Source organism: Somniosus microcephalus, chromosome 3 (genome assembly GCF_052327205.1).
Source record: "Somniosus microcephalus isolate GS21.2 chromosome 3, FLI_Smic_1.0, whole genome shotgun sequence".
Taxonomy (NCBI): domain Eukaryota; kingdom Metazoa; phylum Chordata; class Chondrichthyes; order Squaliformes; family Somniosidae; genus Somniosus; species Somniosus microcephalus.
In genome coordinates, this window is record NC_140989.1 from 283,965,982 (window position 1) to 283,991,554 (window position 25,573).

Sequence of the window (25,573 nt, forward strand, 5' to 3'; positions counted from 1 at the left end):
CGGAGAGACTCCAATACACGAACTTTTAAATACACTTCACCTCGCCGGACTCATTTTTAAACAAGGGGTGAATGTGGTAAACCACTGTTATACCTGTCTGTATGCGTATGTGTATTCCACTAGGTACAGGTCTGGACATGCCTCGGCTGACTCCTCCCACTATTCCAGGTATATAAGTGACTACCTCCCAGTCCCTTAGTATTCTGGACGGGTCGACCACTCGAGACAAGACCTTCATTCTTTAGTTAATAAAAGCCTGGTTGTTACTCGCTTAACCTCAGTCTTTTGAGTAATTGATGGCGCATCGTGTCAATAAACAGAAGTTTAAATGTTGCTTGGTGCATGTGACTACTTTCAGTGATGCTGGCATGCAGAGGCCCTCAAACATCCAAAGTGCCCATGAGGTAAGACTCTCATCATTCCGCCACAGGGGTGCCGAGACGAGTCCAGAGGAGCCTCTGACGAATGGACCTTCCACTTTCAGCAGCCCTTCCATCTTCCTCCTCCTCCTCCTCCTCCTCCGCCTGCTCTTCCTCCTCCTCCTCCTCCTCCTCCTCCTCATACTCCTCCTCCTCCGCCTGCTTGTGCAGGGTCCGAGGGAAGGTAATGAATGGACGTGTTCGCCTATAAAGGGCATCTGTCACTTGCCGGATGCAACAGCGGACTGCAGCCTGAGCGACAGTCGCATTGTCCCCAATGGCTGACTGAAAGGATCCGTTGGCATAAAAATGGAGGCCTTCAGTCAGTGTAGCCATCACGGACAGAGAGGTTCTGCAGCGTTCACGCGGCTGCAGATCCTGACCAAGCAGGTGGCACAGATCAGTAACAATGTCCCTCCAGATTCGGAGCCTTCGCAAACACTGCTCCTCCGACATGTCAAGGCTTGTCACCTGCTGCCTAAAGACCCTCGCAGCCTCCCGTCGGATTGGCCGACCTCCATTGCCCCTCCTCCTTCTGGCCAATCCCGGCCCTCTCTCCCGCCGTCTCTCTGCCCCTTCACAGTGTTGGGCGATGAGGCCGTCGCCCTCCAAACAAGCTCCCATTCCGATGCCAGTTGGTCAAAAGGCTTTTAGGTGTAGTGCTGCAAGTGCTTCGGACAGGGTTGAAGGTCCCAAGTACTGTAAAGCTCAAATCCCAGAACTCCGCTCCACATTAGCTCGCCAACTCTCTCCAGCAGCGATCGCAATGAGCAGGCCAAGTGGCAGAAGATTCTGCACTAGAGCTGTCCCCTTTAAATAGCGCCGCCCTACTCCGAGAAGGGCCTGTTAGCCCTCCTTCGAACTGTCACTAATAGCGCTGGGTGCTAAGGCTCCGGGCGCCACCCAATATGCGCTCAGGCGCTCCTAAAAGGCGTTGCACACTGAAATGACGTCATGATGTGCTTGCGCTCGCGGGCGCGTGCAAACACTTAGCGCAGGCGCTAAATGTATAGTCAATTTCTGAGTCGGCGCTATCCTCATAGCGCTCGCTTCGCCCCAATTCTAGGTCTCTTTAGGCGCTCAGCGCCGGCGCTACCAACCCAATTTCTAGGCCATAGAGTTATACAACACAGAAAGAGGCCCTTCGGCCCATCGTGTCTGCGCCGGTCATCAAGCCCTATCTATTCTAATCCCATTTTCCAACACTTGGTCCATAGCCTTGTATGCTATGGTGTTTCAAGTGCTCATCTAAATGCTTCTTGAATGTTGTGAGGGTTCCTGCCTCTACCACCCTTTCAGGCAGTGAGTTCCAGATTCCAACCACCCTCTGGGTGAAAAGGTTTTTCCTCAAATCCCCTCTAAACCTCCTGCCCCTTACCTTGAAACTATGCCCCCTGGTTATTGACCTCTACTAAGGGGAAAAGTTCCTTTCTATCTACCCTATCTATGCCCCTCATAATTTTGTACACCTCAATCAGGTCCCCCTTCTCTGCTCTAAGGAAAACAACCCCAGCCTGTCCATTCTCTCTTCATAGCTGAAGCGCTCCAGCCCAGGTAACATCCTGGTGAATCTCCTCTGCACCCTCTCCAATGCAATCACATCCTTCCTATAGTGTGGCGACCAGAACTGCACACAGTATTCCAGCTGTGGCCTAACCAGCGTTTTGTACAGCTCCATCATAACCGCCCTGCTCTTATATTCTAGTACCCTGTTCTATCCTTTTTAAGTCCAAAGTGGATGACACCCTGAGCTGAGTTTCTGACCCAATATCCTCTCCATCACAAAGACTGCCTGCTTTACCTCCGTAACATCATACAACTGTGCCCCTGTCTTAACCTATCTGCCACTGACACCTTCACCATGTCTTTGCCACCTCCATAATCGACTATTTCCATGTTCTCCTGGCTGGCCTCCCATCCTCCACAAACTTCAGGTTATCCAAATCTCTGTGACCTGTTTCTAATCCTGCACCAAGTCCCGCTTGCCCATTACCCTTGTCCTTGCTGATCTACAATGGCTCTGGCCCACCAACATTTCAAATGTTAAATTCTCATCATTGTGTTTAACTCACTCCGTTGCCTTGCCCTCCCTATCTCTCTAACTTCCTCCAGCATTACAACTCCCCCAAAATCTCTGTTCCTCTGCTTCCTTCCTCTTGTGCATCCCTCCTCCCACCGTTGGTGATTATGCCTTCAGCAGCCTATGCTCCATGTTCTTGAGTTCCCTCCATAAACCTATCCGCCTCTCCCCTTCGCTTTTTTCCTTTAAGACCCTTCTTTGACTACGCTTTTCATCACCCCATCTATTATTTCCTTTGGCAACCCATTCCATTTTTTCGATATCTATGTGAATCACCTTGAGGTATGTTTCTATTTTAAATGAACTATATAAGTGCAACTTGCTACTGTCCATACTTTGACTGGCCACTCTCAAGGGTAACGATGGACTTCCAATTACCCACTTTCTATATTCTAACAAATCTCACTATCCTTTGCACCAAGCAGTTTCTCTACAGTTTTGAAGAAACGCAACAAAAGGCTAAATTACCTGTGAAATCATATAGCTGCGGCACAGTTTCCATTATAATGCCAATCATTGGCAAGTATAACATTGCCACACGAGCTTTCACGTCTGGATCAGCATACCGGGGATCTGAGTCATGACTCGACAGCAAGTTATGAACAACGTTGACAACCTTCTTGTGTAATCCAAACAAGCTGTAAAATGTTAGATCATTGTGAAAAACCATCCAAACCACCAGCATAATGGTAATATTTTTTATCAGCTCAAGTTCTGACAAGTGTCTATTCCTACTGTGGTAAAGAATCCTGCCACCACCAGGATACCCATTAAAGAAAGAGATTCATTGGCAGGACCCAAGCTCCAGAGGCAGTCTTGTCCCAGGACACATTTTTAAACAAGTCACAGCGCTTTAAAAAATTGGAAGCAAAGGGACAAACAGGTAAGATTTCACTGCAAGAGCTGAAGGGGCTGATTAACAAACCAGAGCTGGTGAGAATCTCAGAGAAGTACACACCCAATTAAATTATAATTAACATCAACATCTTTTATTTTGTTTTGTCCATTTCTGCCAACTTTCATTTTTTTTTCCATAAATGAGCATCAACGACGCTTTGGTGTTGCCTTGGAAGGGCTTCTGAGCCCAACAGTATGAAGGAGCTGACTTACCAGCCAAAGTTAATGCTGAAGTTAAGCCCTACAACCCTCCAAGATATCTGCGCTCCTCCAATTCTGGCATCTTGAGCATCCCCAATTTTAATCGCTCCACCATTGGCGACTGTGCTTTCATCTGCGAAGGCCCTAAGCTCTGGAAATCCCTCCCTAAACCTCTCCTGGGTCACAGAAATCCCAATAAAGAAAGGCTCAATGTGGGCCGGTAACCAAAAACTTCCCAGTGTACTAGGTTTAGTGGAGACATAGCTGTGCTCTTTTGCTGCATTTGGTGCACAGAGGAAAGCTTAACCCCTCCCCCTGCCTCTAAGGAGATTTTTTTGACACATATGGCTACAGGCAATAGCAACCAGTGTGCAAACACACTATGAACATGAATCTTTTCCAACTCACCCCTCTGCCTCTGGGTCTAGAATAAGCGCTAACTCAGTGAGTACAAGTCCTGCCAGGTAGTGCTGCTGGCGGAATGGGACTGACAACTCAAACATGTTTGCAATCTTCTGGTCTTGAACAATTGTAGAAAACCCAGAGCTCTGGAGAATCAAACAGATTAGAATAAATTACAACATGCAAACAGGCCGTTCAGCCCAACCAATTCATATTTATCCTTCACACAAGCAGTAGTCCTAATCCCATGTGTCTACCTTGTTCCCACATCCCTTTATTCCCCTTTCCTTGAACCATCTATTAATCTAGTCTTCAATGTTGACTTGGTAGCTGTTGCAATCATTAACTCTGGTAGTGCATTCCACAGCCTCACAACCCTATGTGTAAAGTAGTTTTTCCTTTTCTCTGTCCTCGATCTCTTACATTTAATCTTATATCCATATCCCTTCAATCTAGACCCATTTACTAGAAATATCCTGTTTCTATCTACTCTTTCCCATCCTTTCACAATTTTAAGCACCGCTATCAAATCACCGCTGTAATGTACTCTGTTCTAAGAAAAACCCTAATTTTTTACATCTTTCTTTGTATTTGTATTTTCTCATACCAGACAGCATCCTAGTGAATCTGCATTATTGCCTCTCTATTTCTTCAACATCCTTCCTATAGTGTGGAGCCCAAAATGGTACACACTACTCCAACTGTGGTCTTACTAAAGTTTTATATAGATTCTCCATTACATCCTCACTTTTATTTTTTTACCTTTTGCCATAAACCACAGTATTCCACTAGCTTTTTATGGTCTTATTCATTTGAGGTACTCCTCTTAATGTTTTGTGAACCCCCAAACCCCTCTGCTCTTCCACATTACTCTACTCTACATTTAAAGTACAATTATTACTTTTATTTAATTTCCAAAATTTACTATCTCACATTTATTGACATCTTATCAATATCTCCTTGCAGGTTCCTTTGGTCCTCAGAATTATTTACTATGCCTCATATTTTAGTGTCATCTGTAAATCTGGAGCCCACTCCCTTTAGCCCTGTATCTAAGTTATTAATGCACACAATGAACTGAAATGGTCTCGCAACAGAATCCTGTGGGACACCACTACACGCTTCCAACCATTCTGAGAAACTGCCCTTAGCTTTAATTCTGTTTCCTCCCTTCTAATCAATTTTTAATCCAATTCGCTTCCCTACCTCTAATTCCACATCCCTTAGTCTTATCCAATAATCTCCTGTCTGGTACCTTGTCAAAGGCTTTCTGAAAAAAAAGCTTCAATATCACATGCCAATGAGGAATTCTACCTGACTAGTTGCAGAAGATACAGAGGGGGATGGGGAGGATGGAGGCGTAAGGAGACTGCATGGTAAGTTCAGTGTGACATAGTGCTCGTGACTGCAGACGATTCGCAGGAAGTCCAATCTCAGTGACACAAGCATACTTGGAGTCTGTAACGCATAAAGCTTTGAAGAAACCTACACAAATAGACAAACAGTAATTACGAATTTTTAAATATAAATCACTGTAAAAATGACTAAATGAACCTAAAGCGCACATATCCACAATTCAATCAAAATTAATAAACTGTTCAAGATATTATCAATGTCACTATAAATGTTTTTTTCTGTTTGGGGGGACTTGGCTGTGTGCAAATTGTCGCCACATTTGCTGACAGTGACTATAGTTCAAAAGTAATCTGTTGGTTGTGAAGCACGTTGGGATATCCTGGGAACATGAAAGAAAGATTCGCTATGAATGCAAGTTCTCTCTTTCTATTAACCTAACTGAATAATTTTAATATCAATTTCATTATACTGTATATATATTTTTTTAAACTTTGCTCATAGTAAGGATAACCTAATAATTTGGAACTGACTTGGCTGTTCCCTGTACAATTTGATTTTCTTCATCCAAGATATTTTTCATTTTCTTCTTATTTAGGCAAAGGAAGTTAGTGGGTGCGAGTAGGGCATTTTCCATTTCAATGCATCTAGCAGCAGGATCAAGCTCTCGCAAGTCAGATGCAGCGTGGGTTAGATGCTGTCCTGGCTGACATGAGCCAACTTAGCAGAGACCAAGGAATGAATCTGGGATCTTCCTGGTCTGTATGGCTCAGCATTACACTGACTAGCAACTTTACCCTCTGGGCTGCTGGCCTGTTATGAAAAATCTTTAAATAATGGGCCAAAAATTTTGGTCAGCGGCGTACATCCGGAGTACACCGTCGACCTGCGAAATGAAAACGCACCTACCTGCTGGTGGCCCGCTTGCGTAAACTTGCGCTCTGACGCAGCGAGTAGGAGGGCAGCGTAATGGCCCACGGATCCCAGGGACGCAGCCTGTGCGGAAGCGTACCTGGGATCACATGGGCACGGTCCTCAAATCAGAAAACAGACTGTCTTTCATTCATTTAAATTACAACATTACTTCATTACTACAGCCTTTAAAATACATACAGATTTAGCTTTTATCATGGGAATCTAATTCATTTCTCAAAATTCCCACTTCGAAACAAATACTGTGCACTGTGCAGAAAGTTATGAAACGTAAACGTTATTTTAAAAAAACCTGCAGCTTTAACATAGGATTGCTTCTCATTAAAGCTTTTAAGCCATTTAATTTTTTTAAAAAGCATTTTTTTCATTTCGGGTATCCCCTTACGCTGTGGAAACAGGCCCTGCGCCTGTTTTCACCAGCCGTAAAAAATCCATACGTAATTGCTAGGCAGTTGGTGGGTAATTAGTCCAACTCTGCGGCAACAATTAGGTTTTCGGTGGCGGAGCGGATGAACTGTCAATGCATATGTTGACAGACCGCAAGTTCGGGATTTAGTTCAGGATTTCCAGCACACGCGCTAAATCCCGAACTTGCGGTGGATTTCATAGGCAGTATGACGGCGTTCTCTGAGAGCACACCATCATAACCACCGCAAAATCCGGGCCAATCTATTTTTAATATGTCACAATCTGTTTCATGTTCTTTACACCCTGAAAAGGTAGGTGGTCACTGTGTCCATTACCTGCTTCCAATAGGTTTTGGTTAGGGAAAAGACAAAGCCACGATCCATCACAGAAAACAGGTCGTTGAGAAAAAATGCAAGACTGATGTTTAGTCTCTCAATCAGTTCTATATCCTAAAAATAAAGGATTAATCAGTTACACCATCAGAATTCTTCTGTAACTCTTAACTTAGTGAATAATACTTGTACAGGACACATGCTGAAATACGTCCTGAAAATTTCTCATTGGTTTTGACTGAGTTCAACACTGACTGGGTTACATTTTGCCCAATGTTAGGGATCGGTCTAATGACTGGGTTAACTGCCATTCCCATCCTTTTCTTTCGGTTTTCCCAATTTTCCCTCCTTTTCTGAAGGCACTGGCTTGTATTGGGAACAGGTCCATGGCTGCCAGCCACCATCCCGTACCCTGTCCAATATGGCCACTCTTCCTGCTTCAGCCCAGACAATGAGAGGCAGCACGGTGGCATAGTGGTTAGCACTGTTGCCTCACAGCGCCAGGGACCCGGGTTCGAATCCGGCCTCGGGTGACTGTCTGTGTGGAGTTTGCACATTCTCCCTGTGTTTGCGTGGGTTTTCTCCGGGTGCTCCGGTTTCCTCCCACAGTCCAAAGATGTGCAGGTTAGGTTGATTGGCTATGATAAAAATTGACCCTTAGTGATAGGGGGATTAAATACGTGGGGTTACGGGGATAGGGTGGGATATGTGTTGGTGTAGGGGTTACAGGGATCGGGTGGGATATGTGTCGGTGCAGGCTCGATGGGCCGAAATGGCCTCTGTCTGTACTGTGAGGTTTCTGTGATTTCTGTGAACATCCTGTCAAACTGTAGTGCACAATCACAACTAAACCCAAATTGTGTTGTCACCTTATGTTCACTCAGGACTTACTGGATAACAATCAGGAGCAGAAGTTCTGGCTGTCTTTTCTCCTCCTTAACCCAGAAGCACCCCAACTGGTGCCCTGAATGAGATCAGTAAACACACCACAGACCAGGGATCAAATTTGGTTCTACCTGGTCTATACGATCATGTGTGTGAAAATTGAAATAAGAATGAATTCAGTCATTACCTTCTGAAATCTTGTAACTATATCCCCTGCAATCATGCTAACCAGCGCAGCAATGTCATCCATGAATCTTTCTGGAAATCGAACTTTTCTCAGAATGTCAAGTTTGTCAGAAAAATATAAATGGTGCACCATGCTTTTCACCTGTTCAATCAATAGCACATTAAATAAAGCATTAGTTCTAGATATATATTTAATTTTTTTTAAAGAACTTTCAGTATATTTTGGTCTCTATGAAATGAGCGCCAAGAGACCTAACGGGGAAGGTATGGAGACAGAATTAATACAAGAACTTTTGGAAATAGGAAAAGGCTATTTGGACCAAAAAGCCCATCGCTTTTTGGTTATATCTCAACCCCACTTTACCTACCTTACATTACTTCTCCCAGTCGCTTCTCTCTCCAAAAAACATATCTAAATGTTTCTTGAATGCACTTGTACTGTCCACTTCCATGCCCTTCCCTGGTAACTTATTCCACAACCTTATTACTCTTTAGGGGGGAAAAATTCCACCTAATGTCCCGGTTTACTCATAAATTTGTCTCCTGGTACTTAAACTTGGAATTTAAACAATTTGCCCGGAGGCACTTCGTCAATTCCTGTCATAATCTTGCAAATGTCATTTGGGTCATCTTGAAGTCTTCTCTTTTGAAAGAAATCAAACTCAATTTCCTGAACTCTCCCTCAAAATTCAGATTCTTGATACCTAGAATCATACTTAATCATCCCAATTTTTCTATGTTTGTTGATTAAGACAGATGGAGCCAATAGATGACTCCCCAAAGGGAAATTGAAAAAACTGAGAGACAGTCGTCCCATGAGCTACCCCTTACACATCTTCAAAGCAGCCCCAATACTCAATTTATATTACAGCATTGCCTTCAGAGGCAGCCCTACTTAATATAAACTAGGTAGCGTACATTCTTCCGGAAACAAAGAACACCAGCTCGAAGTAGTTCTGCTCCGAGCTCTCAACCTATTATACGAATCAGCAGTGCAATTTTATCGTTTATTGCCTGAGTGGGCCTCCCCCATCAACCGGGAAGGCCCTCAGTCAGAATGGTAATGGAATGGGACTTTAGGGCAACTGCAAATTCACATTATAAACAAAGTCAATTCAGAATACAGGGATCCTACTCATATTGCGGAATCACTTCACTGTTAGTGGGGTATGAAGGTGGCTTGCGATTGGGGAAATTCTGGTTGGGGCTGGGGGGTAGAATCAGGGGTACACTCAAAATTTAGGTCAATAAAACAAAGAACATGTTTCTTCCCCCCCCCACCCCCGCCAACGCTTCTTTTACAGCTAAGAATGAAGTCTTCAGTAATAACTAGTGGAATTTAAATGTTAAAACTTAAGATTTAACCTTACACAAAGATCTTGTTTAACCACTATTTTACTCACCATTAATTCAAAGAAGAACCAGGCCTGGTGTAAAGCAGATTCGCGCACACTCCCGCTACTCACAACCCACTGCAGGGCCAACTCCTCATGCAATAGCTGAGTCACACAACACAATAAGAATTAAAAATGCTTACTACATAATATTCTAGAATAAGGACAAACATATTCATGCTGCCTGATCTCGACCATCACAACTAGATGGTAACTTTAGTATTTCCAATCTGGGAATTTTTTCAGTTCTGGTTTAAATTTTGGTATGAAATGCCTATGTCTATTTATGTACAATATCCAGAATCTGTTTGTAAAATATTGAGTGTTAAGGTGTAGCTTTGTTATAGGAGCAATGGATCCCATGAAATTTTGTACTCTTCGTCCATACTTGGAAGGTAGGGGCGATAAAGGGAGGAGGAAGCAGCTTCAGAATTTTAATGTCTGTGTGGAGTTTGCACATTCTCCCTGTGTCTGCGTGGGTTTTCTCCGGGTGCTCCGGTTTCCTCCCACAGTCCAAAGATGTGCAGGTTAGGTTGATTTGGCTATGATAAATTGACCCTTAGTGTTAGGGGGTTAAATACGTGGGGTTACAGGGATAGGGTGGGATATGTGTCGATGCAGGCTCGATGGGCCGAAATGGCCTCTATCTGCACTGTAGATTCTGTGTGATTCTGTGTGTGACACTGGGTTACACCCCATTAAATTGCCATGATTGGCATCCAGGATTGGGGAAAAATGAGGACCTCCATTTGACACGATGAGGTTCACTGAATATCAGATCTGCAAGATAGATCCATAACTTAAGACAAATAAAGGTTTCTTTTCCACCTGCAAATCTGATTTGCTAGATCTCCAGCAGCCTTCACTGTTTGATCCATAAGTTGGGAATTTCTCCTCTCCAGCAGAAGAAATTCTGAAATGTTTTTCCTGCTATGGACTGTACTACTGTTTCCTAGACACAGCTCCATAGGACTTTGTCTTAATGGCCTTCTTCATGCCTGAGCCCAGAGCAGTGTTGGGAGGCAAGTTGACTATGAGGCTATATCATCTAAGCTGGATCCTACTTTTACTCACCATCCACATAAGAACACTTTGCAGCAGGGTCACTGAATAGCAAAAGAACACGAACTGTGGCAGGGAGGCAAATTGTAACACCCCTACTGTTGCCCTGACGGAGATCAGTTAACTCAGCACAGACCAGGGATGGAACTGGGACTTTCTAGATTGGTGTGACTTCATACACCTCTGGGTGGTGCATTTACTCATTGAATAAGGGAAGATTCAATTTTTCCACTCAACATTTGTAAGGGGAGAACTGTCCTACTGCAGGCTATGAAATGTAATAATTGTCTCCATTGTTGAAGGAATTTTAATAATCCCCATTACAAAATTAAATCTCATATATGCATCAAAAATATCAGCCACTGATGCAATTGTAAAAGAAAAGTTCAAATGTATGTTGTACAATCTTTGGTCACAGCTTATAATTAACCATGAGTGTCTATAATATGCTACAAATCTCCATTTGTTGAGAACATGCCTCAGTATTAATAACAAGCTGCACAAGCAATGTTGAATCATCTAATCTGATATCAGCTAAAAAAAAACTTTTTAAAAATTCTGCTTAAAACTGGCTGCAATTCTGTGTGATTTCAATCAGGCTACCGCAAACAGTCTGATTATTTGCGACAATCTAGCACTGTAATTAGGCATCATGCAACACACAAACTGGGTTAGGATGCTGCAGACTACAAATTCTACAGCAAAGATCAACTTGATCTGGACAGTAATCTCCTAGATCTGAGCAAGCGGAGTTAGAGTTGGCATTCAAGACTTCCTGGAGTAGATTTATCCCACATTCCTTACTCAGCTCACACAACAGTACTGTGCGCTACCTTCTTAGTTGGTAATCTTCCTGTTAACGTTTGTAAGAAACTTGTGCTCTCGGTATGCGATGACATGCGATTACTTCGGTCCATCGCCTATGGAGTGGAATGAATGTTGGTAACAGATTGGTGAAGTCAGACATGGCACAAATGAATGTATTAATTTAAATACACAGGAGTTGGAAGCATAGAATGCCTGCAACCAAATTATATCCTAAACAAAATTACGGTAATTTCACATCCATAATAGGGGTTATCACCTTTACTTATGTCTAAAACTAAATTGAGAGCAGGACAAGGATTTGAATCATGTATTAAGTTCTGACATTTGCTTTGCTTCTCATGAAGTTTTACTGAGAATGTTAATTGTCTTAAAAGGGGATTGAATGTCAAGGCAGAGTACTTTTTGTTCAAAGTACTCCACTAATGTCCACATTAAACAAACTATTATCTAGTATTTCTTGTGTGCATCATCTGTGTTGAGTCTATTACCTACGTCCTCACCTTCAAGCCAGTTAATTTTATTCTTCCTTGTTCGATGTGGATCAAGTAATCAGTATGTATATATTGTTTTAAAATACACATAAATACATGTTGATAAAACATTCCTTCTCTCTGGCCTCTAAACTCACTCTCTACATCACAAATGTTCATGTTTCTATTTTAATAAATACTACTATGGTCACTGATATTCTACTGTCCTTTTCTCTTCCTCCTAAGTTTCTTATTGGTCTCCTTACCTAAGGAAGGATATACTTGTCTTAGAGGGAGTGCAACGAAGGTTCACTAGACTGATTCCTGGGATGAGGGAATTGTCCTATGTGGAGACTGAGTAGACTAGGCCTATATTCCCTAGAGTTTAGAAGAATGAGAGGTGATCTCATTGAAACGTCTAAAATTTTTAAGGGGTTTGACAGAGTAAATGCTGGGAGGTCGTTTCCCCTGGCTGGGGAGTCTAGAACTAGAGGGTCACAGTCTCAGAATAAGGGGTCAGCCATTTAGAACTGAGATGAGGAAAAATTTATTCACTCAAAGGGTTGTAAATCCTTGGAATTCTCTACCCTAGAGAGCTGTGGATGCTCAGTCATTGAGTATATTCAAGACAGAAATCGATAGTTTTTTGGATACTAAGGGAACCAAGGGATATGGGGATAGTACGAGAAGGTGGAGTTGAGCTTAAAGATCAGCCATGATCTTACTGAATGGCAGAGCAAGCTCGAAGAGCCAAATGGCCTACTCCTGGCTCCTAGTTCCTATGTTCTTATGTTCTTATTCTTATCCAGAACCTCAAAATTGGAAAGCTCTTTGCCTCCCTCAGTCTTTTCTTCCTCCTACTAGGGATGTGGTAACAGGGCACTTACAAAATTATAATATGATTAGGCAGAGTCAGCATGGTTTTATGAAAGAGAAATCGTGTTTGACAAATCTATTAGAGTTTTTTGAGAGTGTAGCCAGCAGGGTAGATAAGGGGGAACCAGTGGATGTAGTATATTTGGATTTTCCAAACGCATTCGATAAGGTGTCACACAAGAGGTTCTTACACAAGAATAGGGATAATGGGATTGGGGGTAATATATTGGCCCAGAAATTCGGGTCTCCACGGGTGAGTACGCACGGGGTACTCACCCGTAAGCACGCACGGGGTACTCACCCGTAAGCTCAATGGAAGTGCCGGTTTCCTGCATGCACTGCGCATGCGCGGGAAACCGGCACTTCCGTTCCCCTGAAAGCAGGGGTTCAGAGGTACAGGTTTTCCCGGGAGGGTAAGTCTCCAGAAGTTAGACATGTAAAAAGAGCCACCTTCTTGAACCACTGCAGTCCATGTGGTGAAGGTACTCCCATAGTGCGTAAGGCCTGCTTTTTACAAGGTAAGTGGTGAATTAATTAAAATTAAAACATTTTTTCCACAGGTTTATTATTTTTAAATACTTTAAAGAAAGGTAAGTTTATTTTTAGCCCCGTTAGAATATAAAATTATTTTTTTCAAAAATTTAAATTATTGTTTAAAATAGTTATTTCATGTAATTTATAGTTTATATTTAAAAAATGTGATTTAAAAAAAAAATTATTTGAAGATTTAGTGATGTTTTGGGGCCCGTAGTATTTCTAAGTTTGACAGCACTTCCTGTCAGACTTATGAATGGAGCATTCCCTGCTCCGATTGGCTCTCCATGGCCCACGTGATCCCAGGGGACGCATCGAACTAACTGCGCCCCTGGGATACGCAAGCACTGCGCGCCGGCAGCTGGACCAGGCTCCAGATCGGAATTCCACGGGGGCCCACAGCTCAACGGCCGGCGCGCAAGGTAAGTGCAGGTCGGGGGCTTGCACCCGCGGGAAGCCCCCGACCCGAATTTCTGGGCCATTAGCATAGACTTGAGAATTTTTAAAAAAAATTCATACATGGGGTGTGAGCTTCGCTAGCAAGGCCAGCATGTATTGCCCATCCCTAATTGCCCATAAGAAGGTGGTGGTGAGCCACCTTCTTGAACCACTGCAGTCCATGTGGTGAAGGTACTCCCACAGTGCTGTAAGTACACCTCTTTGTAGCAGTTTGGTACAACTGAGTGGCTTGCTTGGCCATTTCAGAGGGCAGTTAAGAGTCAACCACATTGCTGTGGGTCTGGAGTCACATATCTGCCAGATCAGGTAAAGACAGCAGATTTCCTTCCCTAAAGGACGTTAGAGAACCAGACGGGTTTTTACAACAATCCAGTAGTTTCATGGTCACCATTACTGATACACCACTACTGATATTAGCTGTATATTCTAGATTTATTTAATTAAATTCTCCAGCTGCCGTGGTGGGATTTGAACTCGTGTCTCTAGATCATTAGACCAAGCCTCTGGATTACTAGTCCAATAACATAACCACTATGTTACCGTATCCCTCAATGGACAGAAAACAGTGAGTGTGAATAAATGGGTCATTTTCGGGTTGGCAGGTTGTAACTAGTGGGGTGCCACAAGTGCTTGGGCCTCAGCTATTTACAATTTATATCAATGACTTAGAGGATGGGACCAAGTGTGATGTATCGAATTTTGCTGACAATACAAAGCTAGGTGGGAAAGTAAGCTGTAAGGAGGACGCAAAGTGGCTGCAAAGGGATATAGACATGCTAAGTGAGTGGCAAGAAGGTGGCAGGTGGAGTATAATGTAGGGAAATGTGAAATTGATCTAATTAAAACGTATACAATTCTTAAAGGGCTTGACAGGGTAGATGTTGAGAGGCTGTTTTCCCTGACTGGAGTGTCTAGAACTAGGGGTCATAGTCTCAGGATAAGGGATCAGCCATTTAGCACAGAGATGAGGAGAAATTTATTCACTCAGAAGGTTGTGAATCTTTGGAATTCTCTACCCGAGAGGGCTGTGGATGCTCAGTCATTGAGTATATTCAAGTCAGAGAGCGATAGATTTTTGAACTCATGGGGAATCAAGGGATATGGGGATAGTGTGGGAAGGTGGAGTTGAGGTAGATCAGCTACGATCTTATTGAATGGTGGAGCAGGCCTGAGGGGCCGTATGGCCTACTCCTGGCTCCTATTTCTTATGTTCTTATGTCCTACAATCTTCATGCTTTTAAAACCCAAATGTAATGTCACCTAATCATTATTTTCGGATTTACCTCATCTTCTATTTTACTCTTTTCGATCTTGGTAATCTTCTGACCCATCACCCAGGTTTCTCAATAAAAATAAATTAAAAAAAACAAATTGGTTTTTCTTGTCCATCGATATTAATCTGGGCATATTTCTACAATTTAGATGTTAGAACGGTATACAACCTTTCTTCTTTTCCACAGGGGATCAGTTATAAATGTGAAATTACAGTACATCCAATTTTGAAAGACTGATTTTGCACATGAACCTTCGGTGTCATTCAGTGCTTAGGTATTCTGCAATACAACTCCCAAGAATATAGGTCTAATCATGAACAAAGTACATTTTGATGAATATGTAACACAAACAACGATCCAACTCTGAGCTCCATACATTAGTGATGAAATATACATGTAAACTAACTTGATTAAAAAGTTCTGTTTCCTTTCTACTGTCCACAAGCCTCGTGGCTGTCCATTTTCATCTTTCTGTGGAAGTAGTGTCTGGCTCTCACGCAGCACCAACTGGTCTTGGACTCACCATATCAGGAATTGTGGCTGCAGATAGACTCCCCTTCACTCCTTTCTCCACCCCTATTTTGAAGTTTATTTCCATCTCATGTTTAGCCCCATCCCACGGTCACATATACTCTCCTCTGGTAGAAAAAAAGCAGACTACTTGCAGATAGTGTTTGACCAAGGCCAACAAGAGAAGCCTTTCTGAAATCATCCGTACTAGGTTTATACGCATTTTCTAAACTGGAGAACAGATTTATATTGATCTCCTGTTTAAACACTGCACCAAATAATACATTTCTAAGCGCGTAGAGATGCTGGATGCTGTGATAATAAAATAAATCAACTTTTTTGTCCATAAAATGATGATGATTGATGACTAATGAGTATGCTGCACGAGGCACAGGTTAAGATGCTTCTCTTCAGTTGCAGTAATGTCTCTAGGATTTCAGTAAAGCTTAAAAGTGGACATGAGATATTTTCAAACTAAACTAAACATAAACTGTACAAAACAGTACAATTACTAATTCTGTTCTTTCAAACTTGTGCTATGTCAGGTGATTGCATTTTGGGCTGTGCAACATTAAGGTGAAGTACTGGTGGTCACAGGTTTATTACTTGTGGTGGCAGCAATTTCAAGTGATGAATTAAGTCTGGCATACAAGAGTATTGCACGCCATTAAATTGTGTTGGTTTTAAGTGCCATTTTCCTAGAATGCACTGGTACAAATACGCAAAATAAGCCTGGAGACAACAGCAAGTTCAGAGAACCTTCAACGTTCTTGGGGACGAGACAACTGTTGAATAGTCAGAAATAAATTATTTTACTAAATATACAGTGAAACACATCTTGCTCCTGAATTCATTTAGGATTGTTAAATCCCACAAACTCATAGGTGTGACAATATACATAATTTAAGATCGTGCAATCATGTGTTGATGCACTGACTATGTATCTCATGCATTTTTATAAAATGGCATGCACAGGCACTCAAGCATAAAGCTGTGGAAAATGGTCTTAAAAAAAGTGGCTGATAACTTTAAAAAAAAGATATTATTCACAAGCGAATGCTATTGAAATTCAGAAGACTTAAGTCCAAAATATTCAAATAATCAAAATAATGGGAGATGGATGAAAGTAAAAAGTCAAGTTGCAAAATAATGTCCTGAATAAGATATATTAGCATCTGAAACCACCTGCATTACTTCAGTGCTTGATCTGGGGGGGCTTCTCCATGGGACAGTTGGGCCACCAGCATTAACCCAGGAATTGGAGCGATCTAGTCCCTGAACAGGTGAACGAAGCAAATGGGAGAGGGAATTTAAAAACATTTAGCTGGATGTTGTCTTAATTTCTCCAAAAACACACAATCTACAAGGAAAATGTATTTAAAGAGTCCACCACAGATTAACCAATGTACTTTTCTCCCATCCTCGCCTGAAGATGTTGACTCTTTCTGGGGTATGATTCCACACAAGTGGGGAGCCCTCCGTTAACTTGCTCAAAGTAGCCATTCTTCGTTTTGACCGTGGAAGTTGAAGGGGGTGCAGGGAGAGATCAACAAAATAGAACTTGGCACTATCCCCACGTGATTTCCACACATCTACATGTAGGGGCCACAGGATGGTGATCACGAGCAAGAATCTCACTGATTCTGGCCCTCTACCTAGCAGAGGGACACGAGGCTAATTGTCAGCTACCATAAGCTAACACAGTACAGAATACAGATCAAATTTGTCTGATCTGCGTGGCTTAGAATTAGGCATTCATTCACTATCTGAGCCACTGGGGTAGCTATAGAGCAATTTAATTGTTATTAAAATAAGCAGAGGGATGAAATCGCAGAACGCAATACTCATATCGAAAAATGTCAATTTTACCCAAAGGTTTTGAACTATTTAAACGCCTTCATTAAAATAGCAGACAGAGTAATACTACACAGCATGATTTCAACCCTGGAGTGATTTCCTATCACAGGGCTTAAGAGTGCTGCAAACACGCAATATAATTAGTTAATCCAAATCTGGGGCTGGAGATGAAGAATAGGACAGAAAAGTATGTCAATTAGAAAAAGGAGAGGGAATATTAAAAAAGGTAACTTTAGCCTCAATAAGCTTTCTAACTACTGTGATATATAGAATTGTGTTTTACAGCATTGTAAAGAACTCTTCATGTGAAATAATAGTACACAAAGTTCATTTTGAACACTATATGTAGCTTAAATCCTCATTATACAAATCAATGTATACAAGTAGAAAGAGACTGTTTACCTTGCTGCCAATAATTGTCCTTACTTCATCATCTGCTGAGGTTGGAGTACCTGAGATGTCGGGGTTGCTGTTACTGAGACTCCTGGACCGACTGAGGCTCAGGCTGGCCAGCCTCGCTGCTGAACGTGCCATCGTAGCATAATGCATAGATCCACCCAACACACAACCACCAGGACCTGTGGCAAGGTTTCAATCATGATCAGTGCGTACAGTTTCAAACCCCTGTGTAAATTCAGGAGATTGTACTGCAAGACAGGACATGAGCTATCAGTCTGACAAATACAATGCAAGACAAGACACAAACTTGATCAGGCGGATATATAATGAGACGGATCACAAGCTATCAGTTGGGGGAACTGGGTTGAAATGGGACACATCTAATCAACGTGGGGGTGCAGGATGAGATGGGTCATAGGCCTAATCTGAAGGTGCAAGGAGAGATAGTCATGAACTATTAAACAACACAGAAGGAGCCATTACAGTTTGGTTAAATCAGAGTCTGCTCTTTGGTTCCAGTTCATCAGTAATGCCACAAGTTTTACCATTTTGACTTTTTCCAATTCTCTCACATCACCCACTCAAGGTGCAGAGTCATAAATATGATTAAAATGGGCTCCCTGTATACAATGACCTGGGACAGTAAATCGAGTAATGGGGGAAAGGGGCTGGGAAAACTTTAGGTAACTGATTGCATGAGGAAGGGGGAATGAAAACTTCCACGGCTGAAAATTCAGTAGCCTTAGCGCCTCATTTGAGGCGCTAGAGGGCCTTGCGCCGGAGTTATGGCCAGTAGTGAAATTCCCTGGGGCCCTAAATCGGCGTTGCTCCGGTAGCGCTGCGCCGGCACCGATGACGTCATCGGTGTGCGCAGCGTCCCGGTTGCCGTGGTAACCCGCCCGAACTCCGAAATTGAGTTGCGGCCGCCTCGCCCGTGGCAGCCGCAACCAGCGTTTTGTCAGAGGTGCCTTACTGCAGTTAGCGCCGGCGCATTAAAGGCCCCGCGGCGGCCGGCCGCTTTCCCGCCGGCCGCCTGCCCGCAGCTCCCTCCCCGGACTTCTCTCCCCCCCCCCCCGGAACAGATGCAAGCCCGGCACTTGTCCGAGGTGCCGGGCTCATTTTTAAGCAGATTTGCGCGGGCCGCGGCCGGGTGCAGGCAGCTCCTCCTTAACCGCATCGGGTGCCGCAGCGCCGGAATTGCGGTGCGAAACGGCAGTTAGCGCCCTTTTCCAGGCGCTAAGACCCTTCAGTAGCGCCGGCAGCCGTTTGGGCGCGGCGCCACTGAATTTTTGGCGCGCGCAGGGGACTTAGCGCCGGCACTAATTTCCGGCGCTAAAGCCCTGGCTAAGCCAAAACCCAATTTCTAGGCCCCAGTCTTTCCAAAGGTGTGTGGGGGCCAAAAAGTGACAAATAAAAAGCAAACAAAAGAAAACCCAATGGAAGTCATTAAATGGAGTCTGTAGTAAAGTGGCAGAACAGCACAGCCCTCAACCCGCTATGTGATAGCTAACAAAGTGGATGTGCTGTCACGTGAGGTGGCTTTTACCCTATTTGGAATTCCAGGGCATCATCTGAGATAGCTGTTCACCATAGCTGGTGCCTTAGCAAAGGCTTTTGTATTTTTCATTTTAGCGAAGAATAAATTAATGTACAATGCAAGTACAAGCTAAAATGTTACAACCAGCCCAGGAAGACAATTAATATAATTATAGTTTGAAAAATAAATCTATTAACGTTTGCCAAGTGCGTTGCAGACACTAAAGTTAATCAGAATTTGCTCTCACCTGGTGACGAGGGGTTTGACTCTGTGCTCGGAAGACGGAAAACGTAGTAAATGTAAGATGCCAACAAATTGTTTCTGCCATGCTGGTCCTGGCTTGTTTCTAAATTCTTGTGAAGTCTGTTTACGATGGATGTCATTGCCTCAAAAGATGGCTGTCCCATGTTCACTAAAGGAAAGAATTTGTGTACAGAAAGTTACAATTCACTTGTCTAATTGGACCTTGCATCTATACCGTTACTTCCCAAAGCCTAGTTAAACGATAGCATGACCCAGGGATTATAACATAGACCCTTTGTAGTGCGTACGATGATTCATCACAAAGAACGCCTATTTCCTCCTCCGCAACATTGCCCATCTGCACCCGCCTCAGCCCATCTGCTGCTGAAATCCTCAACTATGCTTTTGTTACCTACAGACTCGACTATTCCAATTCTCTCCTGGCCAGCCTCCTATATTCCACCCAACAAAAACTTGAGCTCATCCAAAACTCTGATGCCCATACCAATGAGAATACCAAGGTCAAGGAAACAGAAACAAGAAACTGTGAAGGCAGCAAGAAGTAAAATAAAAAGGCTAAACTGATCTTTGGCTGCTAATATGGCTGGCGCCCACAATGTTACACCTTGCTGTTAGAAACAGTGTAAGGCAGAGTGCAGAAGTTATACAGACAATAGGCGATCAGAAAACACATTACCGTGATTGCAAACGCATTACCATAATGTTTAGGTGATCATGAGCACATTACCAGGATATTTACTTAACTGTAACCCATTCAGTTAAATGTGACTTCTTTATTTCAAACTGCCAGGCCAGGAAATCAAATTAAATGTATACGTGCACAGCTCAGGGTTGGCTCAGAATGTACGATGTGTTAATGTCTTCTCAAATGCAAGTATAATAATGTGGCACACTGTATGAAAGATTGCTTGCTCTGTTGGATTCGCAGACTCTTGCAGGAGTCGGTGTCGATATATCAGAGTAAGACTCCGCGGATAATAAATCGTTTGAATTCTCCAGTTGTTCGACTCAGTGTTTACTGAACCAGACTGAGGGTAAAAGAATCCGTTCTAACACCCTAACCCGCACCAAGTCCCACAAACCTATCACCAGTGCTCGCTGACCTCCATTGACTCCCGGTCCACCAACACCTCAAATTTAAAATTCTCATCCTCGTGTTCAAATTTCTCCATGGCTGCATCTCTCCCTATAACTGTAAAACCCTCAGAGAACTCTGCATTCCTCCAATTCTGTCGTCTTGCGCATTCCCCACTCCTTTCGCCACACCATTGATGTCTGTGGCGTCAGCCGTCTCGGCCGTAAGCTCTGGAATTCCCTCCCTAAACCTCTCCGTCTCTCCACTTGTCTCTGTTCCTTTAAAACTCTTCTTCAAAGTCTACCTCTTTGGCCAAACTTCAAGTCACCCCGCCTAATTATCTCCTTCTTTGGCTTGGTGTCAATTTTTATCTGATTCTGCTCCTGTGAAACGCCGTGGGACGTTTTACTACATTAAAGGCACTATATAAATGCAAACTGTTGTATTAATCGTGTTATTAGAAGCGTCAATAAATGATGTTAGGTGCTGTATTATTATTCCTGTGCCAAAGCAAACGGCTGTGACGTGTCTGAACGACTATCGACCTGTCGCACTCACACCCATCATAATGAAGTGTTTCGAGAGACTGGTCCTGGCTCACATCAAAGCCAGTGTTCCCGCCTCTCTTGACCAACACCAGTTTGCCTATCGTGCAAACAGATCAACGGAGGATGCAATCACAACTGCTCTACACTCTGCACTGAATCACTTAGACGGTAAAGAGGCCTACATCAGAATGCTGTTCATAGACTATAGCTCAGCATTCAACACTATCGTCCCCAACAAGCTGGCCACCAAACTCCACACTCTTGGCCTGAACACTTCCCTCTGCAACTGGACCCTGGACTTCCTAACAAACAGACCCCAGTCTGTCAAATTAGGTAACCACACCTCCCCCCCCCCGACCCTGAACACGGGGGCCCCACAAGGATGTGTGCTGAGCCCCCTCCTCTACTCCCTCTTCACCCACGACTGTGTGGCTGTTCATGGTTCCAACACCATCATCAAGTTTGTGGATGATACCACGGTGGTAGGCCAGATCACCAACAACGATGAGTCAGCCTACAGGGAGGAGGTCCAGCATCTCGTGAAGTGGTGCGCCGATAACAACCTGGCCCTCAACATCAAGAAAACCAAAGAAATCATTGTGGACTTCAGGAAGTCTAAAGGCGGAAGTCACACCCCCATCCACATCCATGGGGCTGTGGTGGAAAGGGTGGACAGCTTTAAGTTCCTCGGAGTCCACATCACGGAAGACCTCTCCTGGTCCCTCAATACCTCCTCTCTGGTGAAGAAGGCCCAGCAGCGCCTATATTTCCTAAGGAGGCTGAAGGGATGTAACCTGTCACCCCTGATCCTCTCTAACTTTTACCGCTGCACAATAGAGAGCATCCTGACGAACTGTATCACAGTATGGTATGGCAGCTGTAGCTACTATGACCGGAAAGCCCTGCAGCGGGTAGTCAAAACTGCCCAACGCATTACCGGCACCCGGCTACCGACCATAGAGCACATATACCAGAAACGCTGTTTACGGAGGTCACGGACCATCATCAAAGACCCTACCCACCCCAGCCACAGTCTGTTCGCCCTCCTGCCATCTGGGAGACGCTACAGATGCATTCGCACCCGAACGACCAGATTTAGGAACAGCTTCTTTCCCAGGGCTGTCATCCTACTGAACTCCACAAATAAACTCTAAAGCCTGCACATCTGCCAATGCACTTTATTACGTTTATGTTAATGTATTACAAGCCAAATGAATGTTGAATGTTTAAATGTCTTAATCTAAATGTACACTCTCGGGAGCCGCAAGCCTACATTTCATTGTACTGCACTTGTGCACTAACAATGACAATAAAGTTGATTATTATTATTATTATTATCTGTGAATTACCTTTTGTGGCCCTGGCACAAGAGAGATTTAGCTAATTTACTGAGTGGTGTGCAGCATTCTCACTGTGATTGTTTTGGTATGGATGACTGTTAATATAATTTGACAATTCAAATAAGCTACTCTTCAGTCATTAAATAAACTTTAAACATGGAAGGTAAATTTTGTGCAATATTGTTAGAAATGTAAAATCTTATTTAAAATCCCAGATAAATTTTCCATCTTCCAATTTGCTCTCTGATATTTTTCCTGAAGGTATTGACTCATGCTGGGGTACAACCCATGCTCCAAAACCTCACCCAAGAGACAATTGCTCATGTATTAGCTAGGCATTTCACTGATATCCATATACACACCTGCACATGCACAACTCCCATCAGTGATCACGGTATAGAGGCCAGGAGCAGGAGCTCAGGCTGTTTTTGCCCCCTGCCAAGCCCAGACTCTGACTGTAGCAATCCTAATACTGACACGGCTGAGGTAACTAACTCAGTATAGACCAGGGATCAAAACCACACAATGCATTTGCCAACAGGGGAGCCATTAATAAACATTCTCAATTAAATGTGTAAAAGTGCAGCCCACGTCGAACTAAAGATGGTAATCTCATGATCAGCTGATACCCCCCAAAAAAGAGTTAGAATAAAAATAAGGAATGACGCATTTGACGTACCAATCTGTCCAGCGATTACAGGAGGCCTCACAACCAACAAGACAAGTTTATCCAGAAGCTGGTGGAGGAATCGAACCACAGGCTCTAGCTGAGCCGAGCTCAGGGCCGATATACTGTTCTTCAGCTCATTCTCCAGGTCATTCTCCAGAATTCGTAGATCTCCAATTCGCACAGGAAATGCATGCTCCTCCAGTGCATGGACCAGAGCAAAAAACTTGTCGAGGTATGGATCCTGTGTCAAATATTTAATGCACATCTTTAAAAAAAAAATCATGTCTAACATATCTCTGCTTTCAGAGTTCAAAAGTACAAAGGTATGAGGGCCGAGTTATAAACTTGTGTCATATATTATTTATCACCATCTCAATTCTTGCACTGTTCTATTTTAAAAGGTCTTAAATATTACTATTTTTGGTCAATTTGTGTGCTCATCCCAGTAAGTGATATTGGTGCTGGAACTGGAATGCATTTCTCTTGCATTCACTGCTCCAATAACCCACTGTGTTGAGAAATTTCTCCTAGCCTCTCTCCTCACATTCTTAATAATATTTAGTTGATGACTGCTCGTCACCAACTCCACGACCAGACGAAATAGTTTTTCCCTTTCACCCCATTAAATCTCTTCATAATTAAAAAAAAACCTTTATTAGATTTCTCCTTAGCTTTCTCTGTGTCAGTGAAAATAATCCTAGTATCTCCAGTCTCTGCTGAATATGGAAAATTACCCAGATATGTCCTGCCCACAAAAAGCAGGACAAATGGTTCATTATTCAAGAAGGGTAGTAGGGATAAACCAGGGAATTACAGGCCAGTGAGCCTAACATCAGTGGTAGGGAAATACTGGAAAAAATTCTGAGGGACAGAATTAGTCTCCACTTGGAGGGGCAAGGATTAATCAAGGATAGTCAGCATGACTTTGTCAGGGGGAGATCATGTCTAACCAATTTGATTGAATTTTTCGAGGGGGTGACTAGGTGTGTGGATGAGGGTAATGCAGTTGATGTAGTCTACATGGACTTCAGTAAGGCTTTTGACAAAGTCCCACATGGGAGACTGGTCAAGAAGGTAAGAGCCCATGGGATCCAGGGCAATTTGGCACATTGGATCCAAAATTGGCTTAGTGGCAGGAGGCAGAGGGTGATGGTCGAAGGTTGTTTGTGTGACTGGAAGCCTGAATCCAGTTGTGTACCGCAGAGATCGGTGCTGGGTCCTTTGCTGTTTGTAGTGTACATTGATGATTTAGATATGAATGTAGGAGGTATGATCAGTAAGTTCGCAGATGACACGAAAATTGGTGGAGTGGTAAATAGCGAGGAGGGAAGCCTCAGGCTATGGGACAATATAGACGGGTTGGTTAGATGGGCAGAACAGGGGCAAATGGAATTTAACCCTGAAAAGTGTGAGGTGATGCATTTTGGGAGGACTAACAAGGCAAGGGAATACACAATGAATGGTAGGACCCTAGGAAGGACAGAGGATCAGAGGGACCTTGGTGTGCATGTAAGCACAGGAAATTCTCGTTTAAACGGCACCTAAATATCCGGAATTCTCTATTAACCGGCAAAATTCTCACTCCGAAAATAACACCTCAATAACCGACAATGTTGCCAAGTCCGAGTCTGAGTCTCCCACGGTGGCCGAGTTAGTCAGTGGGGGTAGTTCTCCAAACTGCCACTACTCGGCTTCTTGGCGCTGTCGGAAGTCGGAACACCTCAATACCCCTGTAACAGGAGTCTGACTTTCCCGCGCTGCCGGTAGTCTCTTCTGATCCGCCATTTTACAGGGGTACTGTGTGTCTCCCATGCTGCTGGTAGTCATTGCATTGCATTACCCTCAACTGGCAGTACTGTACTTAATCAAGCATCTTCCACCATCCATTTAACACAACAGTCTGTAGGTGAATACCCAATTACTGTATACTGCACATTTCTTGATTTTTTTATTTTTCTTTGTTAAAAATAGCCTCGGTAGATAACCCTCTCCGTCATCCGGAATTTTTGATCAACCGGCAACACGGCAGTCCCGTCGGTGCTGGATACCAAAGAGTTTCCTGTAGATCCCTGAAGGCAGCAGGACAGGTAGATAAGGTGGTTAAAATGGCATATGGGACACTTATATTCTATGCCTCGGCTAATGAAGGCAAGAGCAGGGAGGTTATGATGGAGCTGTACAAAACACTAGTTAGGCCACAGCTGGAATACTGTGTGCAGTTCTGGTCACCACATTATAGGAGGGGTGTGATTGCATTGGAGAGGGTGCAGAGGAGATTCATCAGGATGTTACCTGGGCTGGAGCACTTCAGCTATGAAGAGAGGCTGGACAGGCTGGGGTTGTTTTCCTTAGAGCAGAGAAGGCTGAGGGGGGACCTGAT

At 43.5% G+C, this 25,573-nt stretch overlaps 1 protein-coding gene across 8 annotated transcripts in view; it reads right to left on the reverse strand.

The window, feature by feature from the left end:
• Positions 1-25,573, reverse strand: part of dock7 (dedicator of cytokinesis 7) — a 210,576-nt gene that overhangs the window by 72,217 nt on the left and 112,786 nt on the right. For all 8 annotated transcript variants that reach the window (XR_015077663.1, XM_085982670.1, XM_085982673.1 and 5 more), the window contains exons 20-29: positions 23,203-23,434; positions 19,544-19,708; positions 17,763-17,938; positions 11,386-11,472; positions 9,500-9,595; positions 8,098-8,238; positions 7,029-7,142; positions 5,314-5,484; positions 4,006-4,145; positions 2,968-3,137 (exon numbers count right to left, since the gene is read on the reverse strand). Coding sequence is in view for 7 of the 8 variants with exons in the window: in XM_085982670.1 (XP_085838796.1) it covers positions 2,968-3,137; positions 4,006-4,145; positions 5,314-5,484; positions 7,029-7,142; positions 8,098-8,238; positions 9,500-9,595; positions 11,386-11,472; positions 17,763-17,938; positions 19,544-19,708; positions 23,203-23,434 (1,492 nt within the window). In the remaining variant the exon portion in view is untranslated. The remainder of the gene's footprint in view (positions 1-2,967; positions 3,138-4,005; positions 4,146-5,313; positions 5,485-7,028; positions 7,143-8,097; positions 8,239-9,499; positions 9,596-11,385; positions 11,473-17,762; positions 17,939-19,543; positions 19,709-23,202; positions 23,435-25,573) is intronic.